At 32.7% G+C, this 10,931-nt stretch overlaps 1 protein-coding gene and 1 long non-coding RNA gene across 2 annotated transcripts; both read left to right on the top strand.

Moving 5' to 3' along the window:
• Positions 1–24: 24 nt before the first annotated feature.
• On the top strand, positions 25–2,213 carry LOC132057200 (uncharacterized). Its single transcript, XR_009415089.1, has 2 exons — positions 25–243; positions 2,111–2,213. It is a non-coding gene; the product is annotated as an uncharacterized LOC132057200 (long non-coding RNA).
• A 4,823-nt stretch (positions 2,214–7,036) lies between these two features.
• LOC132058506 (exocyst complex component EXO70H1-like) lies at positions 7,037–9,173 on the top strand. The gene has a single exon (XM_059450986.1). The coding sequence runs from the start codon at positions 7,201–7,203 to the stop codon at positions 9,145–9,147; it is 1,947 nt and encodes a 648-aa protein (XP_059306969.1). The 5' UTR covers positions 7,037–7,200; the 3' UTR covers positions 9,148–9,173.
• The last annotated feature ends 1,758 nt before the right edge of the window (positions 9,174–10,931 follow it).

The raw sequence follows: 10,931 nt of genomic DNA, 5'->3' as shown, positions 1-10,931 counted from the left end.
TATATTACTTCAAGGTCAAAACGTATGTGCATATACTACTCCACGGTCATTTATCGTCGATTTGTTGTTGCTTTTTCCTGTCTTGCTTTGTGGTCTATTATTTTTGCCATTATATCTGTGTAACATAAACTACAATTCGGTGAAATAAACAGGGTCGCTCTAAACCTAAATATTGCCAAAATTTCTCATGCTGCAGCCTCTTTTGGTAGGAATTATTGCATATAAACCGGTTATTTTACTCATGTAGTTGGTGAAAAGATTTGGAGACCAAAGTTCAAAATTACAATGGAAACAAAAGACACTAGGTGATTTGTTTTCATCAGTCTAAGCCTTGGTGTTCCGCGGTACTTATGCTAGCAGGGGGCAAATACAGAACATCACTTATGGGTTCATCCAAATAAACCCACTAACTTTGGCTCTGACCTTGTATAGCTTTAAAAGTTACTCTCTTTGCCAAAATGTAGGATTGCAACTGGAATGGGCTTTTGAAATTTGTAATCCAAAATAAGCCTTAGATAAATGTGACTCGTAAAACGTCAAATAATTGTTTAAAATATATAATTAATAGATTCCGGACCATTAAATTAGATGTGGCAGAATACTGGAAATAAATACAAATAATGGTCATAATCTACATCAAATGAGATGTTGTAGAAATTGGAACTTGAAGCCATAATCTGCCTCTTTGTCTTTTAGCGTTAAGTAGGTATCGAACATTGCCGCGTAAGTTGAAACGAAAAAAAAAAAAAAAAAAAAGGCTTTTGCCAGATTGACACTCTACATATTCAAGTTTACAGATAATGTTATGACTTGAGAACTTGAAGTTACCTAGAGTTGTGGATGTTGATCAATTAAACAGTATTTTGAGCAGTTCATGCTTTGTGGTGTTGCACCATGCGTTAAAATGCCTGCACATTACGTTATCCATTCTCATGATCAAATAATACATCATATGGTTGACAATTTCACATTGCATGTGCACAGTTTACCTACTAAGGTCTCTTGCAGGAAAAGTTCAAATGTCTAACCAAATAATTGAACAAATCTTATCAAATGACTTTGCCAATACATTTAATTGTTGACTTGACTTGCTCTTGAATTCTTCATAGGTAGGGTACTCTTTAAATGAGTTATGACACCTTTTGTAAAGTGTTATTGACGGATAAATAAAGTAGAGCTACCTTAAATGATCATAATAAAATGGACTGTTGTTTTTTGGTTTTAAAATGGTGGCAAAATAAGCTCATAAAAATATGATTTTGCCTACCCATTCAAGTTTGGCGGGTTAGTGATCCGCTCATTTATTAGCTAAATCCCTTTTGACTCGTCCAATTCAGTTCATCTAAAAGTTGGGCTAATTTGAATTTAACATGTAGCGTAGATTGACCGATTGAACCTTTAATAAATAAACAAATAAATTGTTTAATTAGTTTTGCTTAATAATTAAATAAATTTTAAAAATTAAAAATTAATTAAAATGAGATTTTTGCACTACGTACACCCTACCAAAAAGCCACATGTAGTGTGGGTAAATAATACACCAATTCAATTTAGCTTACCATGATTAAGTGATTTAATGAAGTAAAAATATGAATTAATTAACCATAGTTACGTAATATAATGTATGCGCAAATATGTATCATGTATTTAATATAATATTGGTTCTGTATTAATAGCCGGTGCAAATAAATTTCTATCACATATTATACATTTATTGGTTTATATGTTTATAATTAGGAAAACACTCTTTTCGAATTGACTGCATCTAAATTTTGGATTCGATCGAGTAGGTTTTCAAATTTCCCTGTCCAAGTGGTGTAGGGATTAAATGAGGTTTGGTAAAATGCCAAAAATTATTTGTGTGACCGGCACTGCTACTCTCTTTACAAGAACAGGTCTTTTCCAATTTATGGCATATGCTAACAATTCTGATGACGCTACTCATAATTATCATTGATGTGAAGCTTACATGTTTTACATGTTCCAAATACACGATTTTGTTCCAAATACACGATTTTCAATAGTACTCAAAATAATGAAATAATAAATGCGATGACAAGAACACTTTTCTTATTCATGTGAAGAAGTATAGGAGCCCCGGAGTCTCTAGGCGTGTTCTTTATATGGACATTTGAGGCCAAGAGTTCATTCTCTTGACTTGTACGGGAGAAAATTTAATTCCACGAGAGATTGAACAAAAGACTGTTGAATTAGCTTATTTCTTGTGTGTATCATGAATTGAAATATTTTGAGAAATTGAGAACCAAAACGTTCAATCAATTATGAAAAACGTATATGAAAACCAAATATACGAAAGAACTATAAAACTTATGTCGTGGAAGCTGACATCAAGCTATTGGCCTTTAATCCGCATCTTCCCTCGTAGAGTAGCATTTTTTCTTTCCGATTAAAGATAATGTTTATGACAACCATAAATATGAAAGAACAATAAAACGGAACTCTTTTTGTGATCTTTATGCATTATATCCTCCGGAAATTGAAACAGACTCCTCGAAAATTCTTGACCTATCAATTGACACAACCTATATCAGCTCATACTTATCTTGCTAATGATTGCAGGTTGTTGATTCACCAGATGGAGAATTCGAAGATCAAACATAACTTTAGAGAGCTTAATGCAGTCGCACACCGGCTAGCCATGATAGAAATGAAGCATAGCAAATTTTAATTTTGTCACTTATGTATCTACCAAGCAACAAAATTTTATTTATCCAGTGCAACCCGTGGTGGTCATCGCGAATCTATTAATATACACGACCCATTAAATTGAAAATAACTGGCTGCGGACCTATATATATACATATATGATGGCTGATAATAAGATTAGATAAATCAGTTTATGTAAGCGATTCACATGTAATTCATGTACTGAAAGTGTAAGTATAAAAAAAAAAAGAAAAAGAAATCACATAGAAATTGGATTACTCGTCAAATGATACGAGAATCAAGGGCGGGCCTACAAGGTTACATATACGGATTCGACAGAAATTTAATTCATATTTTGAATTTTTATTAATATGCACAAAAAATAAATTCAAAACTCAATTACTAACACATGATGTCACTGTACAAAAGTTCACATGGTTGCTCCGCCTCTGACGAGGGATCATGTTTTATATATGCAAACAGTGTAATTCTTTTTGTACTATCAGTATTATTTAATTTGTGATAGTAAGTTAATCATCGATTTTATCGACTTACTTTTAGTTCTTATCATAAAAATTTACCTACTGTCATCATATAATGACCTGATTATATAGATATTATTTAAAGATTGCTCAAGGGCTCGTTTAACCATGGGAATTTTTCACTTTTTTCTGAAAAATTATTTTACTTTATTTGAAAATCAGCATTTGGCCATGAAAATTTCAAATACAAGTTGTATTTGAAATTTGGAAAACAACTAAAACCTTGTTTTCACTTTTTTCACTTTCAATACATTCAAACAACCAAATATTCTTTACAAAAATTATAACCAAACGCAACTTCATCTTCAACTTCAAATTTAACTCCGACTACAAAATTTCAAATAAAATAAAGAAAATTTAATTTTCATGGCCAAACGCCTACTAAAACTCTTTGGTCGAGTGTTCATGACTTGTTGTAAAGAAAAGAAACACAATTTTGTTTATCGGCTTACGCTGGTCGGTTAAATTGACTTTTGCCCTTTTCACATTAAAGACAAAGTGATCAGATTAAGAAATCTTTCTATTCCGTCAAGACTACTCATATATATACTCACTATTTACAAGATTCACATAATTAGGCTGATTTAATTATTACCGGTCTTTCTTAATATAGTATTGTATAAGTACACACAATAATTAACCTATCGATAAGAAAATTGCATAAAATTTGACACACGAGATTTTGTGTGGTTGTAGACATAGGCGGAGCTAGAATATGGATTATGAAGTCGGCCAAATTCAGTAACTTTTGTCCAAATCTTATTCGTCTTAAGAATTTATCAGATATTTATTAGATAAATTATTAGTTCATAATCCAGCAATTTATATTATCTAAAATACTGAACTATAAATTTTAAATCTTGACCCGTAGTTAAATATACCTAAGGGTAAGAACTCCATTAGTTCATTGATAAAAAGAGTAATTCATTTCTAAACTATAATCCAATAGGAAAAGAGAACACAATCTAAACATCAATTTCATGAATTTAAGTTCTAAATTCTAATGGCATCATGACCACTAACACTCAATTATATTGGACCTTTACTTCTCCCTGAAAATGTGAAAATAAAAATCATCTAGCTTGTAATTAAATATTGTCCTATATATATATATTTTTACTTAGAAATTGCAGGAAATTATTTTATTAACATTCTGACCATGTGACAAAAAACAATTAATTATAAAACTAAAATATTCAATTATTACAATATGAAAAAGTCATGCCGAGAAAAGGGATGAAACTTGAAACCCACCCCCCCGCCACCCCACCCCCACCACCACGACCCCAACAAAAAGAAAGTGTATGATAACTCCACCTTTAAATTAGCTACTATTCGATTCTCTTCATATTCACTCGTTCCCGTTTACACTGGACTTCATCCTAAGAAAAAGTTGAAAATGAATAAGGTAGCTCATATTTCTTCTGCTCTTTTTTCCCTTTAGAGGAGAATAAAAGATAAAAATTTGGTGTTTACACCAATTTATATTAACATACGAATATAATTTAACTATCTTACCTATTATTGAAATACAAGCTCTAGAGACATTAGGGCTAGGCTACATTTTCACTAATATAATCCCCATTATAGATGATGTGATGGACAAATTAATCTGTTTGGAAACGCGGAATTAAACCTGTTATTATCGTCGCCTTATCTATCAGCTGCATTGGGATTGCCACTTAGTTGAAAACAATAAAATTCTCTTCAAATGTTTCCTCAATAGCCTGGCGGTTCTTCAGTCTCCCCTATTTTGGAGCGGAAGTGCTTGGTTGCAGGGGTTTTCTTTTTCTCAACAATACACGGTGTGTCTAACAAAAATTAAGTGATCTAATGAAGTGAAAATATACTCCTTTCACCCCAATTCATGTGGCAATGTTCAAATTTTGAGAGTCAAACTAGTTATTTTTATCGTGGTTTTCTCATATGCTTTTATATATTTTTAGTTATTGTAATTTACTGTACTCATATGTAGTATTCAATTATGAAAATTTTATGCCAAAAAGCTTAGTACAATATTTGTGTCCATAGTCGAATTAAGAAATTTGATTCTCGAAATTCGAATTGTGATATATGAATTGAGAGAGGAGTACTACTAATTAATAATGATTAAGTAAGAAAATCTTTATGCAAACACATATTGTGCATATATCTGTTTGGTGTAAACATATGATGTAGGTAAGGTTTTCATCGGAATAAAGTGTAACGGGAAATAAGAGCATTTCTTTTCTTAAGAGTTAATTAAATTAAACGAACTATGACACAATACATCAACGTGGATAACTCGAATCAAATATGTCAAATACTTGTCAAAACAAGACACGTGATAACATGTAATTCAATTTCCAAGAAAGCAGGAAGTACAATTATCAAAACTTACTCGAATCAAATATGTCAAATACTTGTTAAACAAGACACGTGATAATATGTAATTCAATTTCCAAGAAAGCAGGAAGTACAATTATCAAAACTAATATATCATAATGCTAAACGTCAAAATGTGTGAATTAGCTTAGGTCCTCTTAAATTACCTCATCAGAAAAATAATAATTCAATTAAGTTGACTTTTCGGAGTCCGTTATTTCACAGTAATTCTACCTACCCGCCACGTGTCACCGCGGCGTCCATTGCTAACTCCCAAAGTGCAAGGCAAAGTGAAGGCATACAATGTGTGATCCATCCAATTTTTGTCAAAAACGTGTGGCCTAAAACAGATCTATTATTGAGGCAATTAATCATATGTACTTTCCCTGTCTCAATTTGTAGTAGTAGTATCATATTGGCAAGAGAAGATTGCGACTTATTTTTGTATAGTTTTTAAATATTTAAATTTTAATTTTAAAATATTAAGTTAATTTAATTCAATTTAATTTCAAAGGTTAGTCATTGAGATAATATTGTTTTGAACCTCAAGTTATTGATAAATTCTGATTTTAATCATTGTGATATATTTCAACATATTTGTCCTTCAATGAATTAAAATAGCTATATTTTTGGTGTCATGTTTAGTCTATTTTTAGAAGTATGTTACCCTCAAATATGATGTAATAGTAGAAGCTTAATATAACACACATGAGTAATCAAATGGTGGAACATTTAATAATTTTGAAAATTTGTGAACATTCACAAGCAAAGGGATGACCCCACATTGTGGGATTTCACTGGGTATGTTGTTGTTGTTGTCACAAGCAAAGGTATCAAAAGTGCACATTTCAGATGATTGAAGGTTAAACATGCTTAGACATATATCACAAAGTCTAAATCTAAAACTTACCAATAGCTGAGGGATCAAAAATATTATTCACCCTAGTCAAATTCTAATAAAAAAAATTAAAAAGTGTCACATAAGTTGGGATAAAAAGAGCTATCCATTATTAAGGATAACAAGAAGCTTAAAATTAATTATATTTAAAATAAAAATGTACTCCCCCTTTCTAATTTAAATGAATTTCTAGCACTCTTTATAGTCTAAAATGAATGAATTTTTCAAATTTTCAAAGTCCAAAGATGTACATTAATTAACTTTTTCTAAAATTACCATTCTATTTAATGGGTCTTCTAAAAATCCCAACTTTTTTTGGCTAATAAATATCAATATTGACTATCTCTTCTTTTAAGAAAAGCTTGTGAAGAAACAAAAGGATAATATTGACAAACTATCCTCTTCTTAATTAACTTTCTTAAGTAGTGTGTCATAAAAAATCATTTATTTGATGTTTTCTGAAGCATACTAAAAAAAAATATATCACATAAATTCAGTGAGAATAGTTTTTCTTCATATATAGGGAATCAGGGTGGGAAAGAAAAAGAGTTAAATGTGAATCGAATCACAATTTCTATATGAAGAACTTTCAGCGATATCATCAAACTGTACGGGTTGCTCTTCTCTCTTTCTGTATACTATATATATCCTCTTCTCAATCTCCAGGAAAAACTGAAAATCCATTGTGAAGCTTTAATCCTACATTTAAATTCTTCTTTCGACGATCAAATGCCGAAAATAGAAACAAGAGAATTTTGTTTTTCTCCAAAAAGTTTGCCAAAAACAAGGATGAAAGAACTTTGTTGTTCTCCAAAAAGTTCAACAACTGATCATAGTACTTCTCCATCAAGTACTTCACTATTCTCTTCCCCTTCACGTTTCTCATTTTTATCTCCACGACCCAGTTTTTCTGATTCAGTTATCAACCGTACACTTGAGATGGCTGAACCCATGATCATGAAATGGAACCCTAACACAACTACGTTCTCGAAAGTGACTTCTCTGTTCTACGAAAACAGAAGAGAAGCCAAAGATTTCGTCAAATGCGTGTATAACTTACAAAAGGCTATGCATTTTCACTCAACTGAGAATGCCAAATCCGATAAGCTCGTTCGTGCTCAATCTCTAATGCAAATCGCGGTGAAAAGGCTACAAAAAGAGTTTTACCAGATTTTGTCGATGAATAGAGTTCATTTGGATCCTGAATCTATAACTACTGTGTCTTCTAGAACTTCGTTAAGTACTCGCTCGAGCACTTCTGAGTTCGAAGGTGATCAGGATGATGATGATCGTGTTGTGATTGCTGGTGAATCTGTTTCTGAAGTTGAGGTTGTGTCTAATGTTGCAATGAATGATTTGAGATTAATAGCAGATTGTACGATTTCTTCAGGTTACACCAATGAGTGTGTGAAGATTTACAAAGTTATACGTAAATCAATCATCGATGAAGCTATTTATAAACTCGGTGTTGAGAAACTGAGTTCTTCACAAGTTCATAAAATGGAGTGGGAAGTTTTGGAAATGAAGATCAAGGATTGGCTTCACGCTGTTGATGTAGCGGTGAAAACATTGTTCAATGGAGAGAGAATTCTCTGCGATCACGTTTTTTTATCGAATGATTCGATCAGAGAGATGTGTTTTACTGAAATATCAAAAGATGCAGCCATGATTCTGTTTAGTTTCCCGGAAAATATAGCGAAAAACATCAAAAAGTCGCCGGAAAAAGTGTTCCGTCTGCTCGATTTGTACACCGCTATCGCGGAACACTTGCCGGAGATTGAAGCTATATTTTCTTCTGATTTAGAATCCGTTATCCGGTCTCAAGTATTAACATCACTTGTCAAGCTCGCCGAGTCTATAAGGACGGGGTTAACCGAGTTTGAAACTGCTCTACAAAAGGACTCGTCAAAAGCACTGGTTGCGGGAGGAGGAATACATCATCTCACAGTCGAAGCAATGAATTACATCACTCTACTTGCTGATTACAGCAATGTACTCTCCGATATCCTCGTCGAGTCTCCTCCTCCAAGTAGAAATTCGTTACCGGAATCATACTTCGGTATCTCTGATTCCAACGAGTCACCCGCGCCGGTGATATCACTCCGATTCGCTTGGTTGATTCTCATTCTTCTCTGCAAACTAGACGGCAAAGCGAAGCACTACAAGGACGTTTCCCTCGCGTATCTCTTCCTAGCCAACAATCTCCAATACGTAGCTGTAAAGGTCCGTTCGTCGAATCTCAAGTACTTGCTAGGTGAAAATTGGATATCGAAATATGAGGAAAAGGTCAAACAGTTCACGTCAAACTATGAACGGCTAGGATGGAGCCACGTCATCGAGTCGCTACCGCGAGAATCAAACGCTACAATGGCTCCACAACAAGTGAAGGAGATTTTCAAGAGATTCAATTTGTCGTTCGAGCAAGTTCACCGTAAGCATTCCCTGTGCGTTATAGCTGATAGTAAACTCCGCGATGATTTGAAAGTGTCAATTGCAAGTAAAATAGTTCCGTTGTATAGAGAGTTTTACAATAACTATAGAGATGCGATAGTAAGAGAGAGACATTCAGCTCATGTGATTAGATTTTCGCCAGAGGATGTAAGGCATCAGTTGTCCGATTTATTTTTTGGACCGATCGAATTGGAAAATTGTTTATCGTTTGAGTTTTCTCCATAGCTATTGCGATAAAAAAAAGTTTATTTGTTATTTTCTTGCTAGGATCTTGTATACTATGTTAAGTTGCACAATACATGAAGACCATATTACAGATGTATAGATTGCAACATTTTTTGATATGTTCAGAATAAAGCAGTGATAAGCATTTCATGAATGATGATTGTTTTGCTTTTCCATAAACCAAAGATGTTTTTGGCAGTTGACTTCTATTCTTTCAATAGCAGAGCTGACTGATATTGGATATACTGAGACGGAATTAGGGGCGGGTGTAGCATGGAAAGTACGATCGTTCCGCGTCAAATGATATATATGTATTGAAAAATTCACAAAACATGATCAATATATAATAAATTTTCGAATTCATAAACTTTAAATTTTGGATTCATTGCGGAACAAAATGCAAAGAAAAGATGAACAACTTATATCATGATGATGATGCTGTCTTGGACTTATATTTTATGTTTGTTGATTGTCATGCTTTCTCGAAAAGTTTTCATCTCCCCCTTAATAAGGCAAGTAGACATTAAAAGGAACAACTCTTCTCCTGTTATGATACGCAATTGCACTGCATGCAGCTTGCAGATTACTCTCTCCATCTCAATTTATGTGGCATCATTTAACTAGGTATGAAGTTCAAGAAGGAAATGAAGAATTTTAAAATTTGTGATCCAAAACAAACCTTAGATAAATGTGTAGCTATAAATCATGTCATGAAGTTAAATTGTTTCTATATATATATATATATATATATAAAATTCTTTTTGGGACAAACTACAAAGGAAAGCGTGTCATATAAATTAGGACATAGGGAGTATTTCGTAGGCATAAGGTGGGAAAGGTTTACTTTTGGCTAGGAGTAAAACGACTCCCTCCGATCCGTTCTACTTTACTAGTTTGACACAATCAGCACAATAAAAAAATGAAAACTTTTAAAATTTGGTTTAAAATACATGATAATAGTTGTATTGACTATAAAAATTCTGAAACTTGTGATCTTAAACATATCATATATAACAGTTGTATACTTATAAAAGCTTTTGATTAAGAAATATAAAAAATCTTTTATTGTTTTAAAACAGATTAACAAGAAAATAATGTCAAACAAACAACAACACATGTACTCACTGTGATCTGATAAGTGGGAGGGTCAAACAAAGTGGTACACGAAAATATATACTAGTAAGCGGTCATTTTTTTTGGTAAGATTTGCCAGTCCAATAATATTAAAAAAAAAAAATGTATGTATCCTCTATGGCTTCTTTGCTTTAGCCAACAAAACATGGCTGTAGGAATATTAAAACTGATTCGGTATAATTTACCCAATTTATGCTATGCTGCATCTGAAAAACATTGTGTAGTCTGGGACGGAGCCAGCATACGATTTGCGGGTTCGGCCGAACCCAGTAACTTTGTTCAAATCTGTAGTTGTCTTGAAAAATTCATTAAATATGTATAAATTTTTACTTTAGAATTCAGTAACTTAAACGAATTAGAATCCCACACCCACAAGGTGTAGATCAATAGATATCAGATAGAAAAAGATTATGATCGCCACTTGACATGTATATCGACCTAATAAAACGTGCTATAACTCAATCATGATTAATTAAAACTCATTGTCACCTTTATATTTTCACCAACCATGGTGTGAATAAGTTTTTTCATTATCCATATGTGTCAGACTTGAGTAGTTGCATTCATCCCTGTAAATAAATATAAGGTTTGAAATGCGCCATTATATCTCTGAGTCTGACCCTACGCATGAAATAAATCAAAGTTTTCAT

Source organism: Lycium ferocissimum, chromosome 5 (genome assembly GCF_029784015.1).
Source record: "Lycium ferocissimum isolate CSIRO_LF1 chromosome 5, AGI_CSIRO_Lferr_CH_V1, whole genome shotgun sequence".
NCBI lineage: Eukaryota > Viridiplantae > Streptophyta > Magnoliopsida > Solanales > Solanaceae > Lycium > Lycium ferocissimum.
This window is presented reverse-complemented; position numbering and strand designations above follow the sequence as displayed.

What these genes read in the sequence shown, in the direction of transcription:
- LOC132058506 (XM_059450986.1), top strand. Translation starts at nt 7,201, where the DNA reads ATGCCGAAAATAGAAACAAGAGAATTTTGTTTTTCTCCAAAAAGTTTG.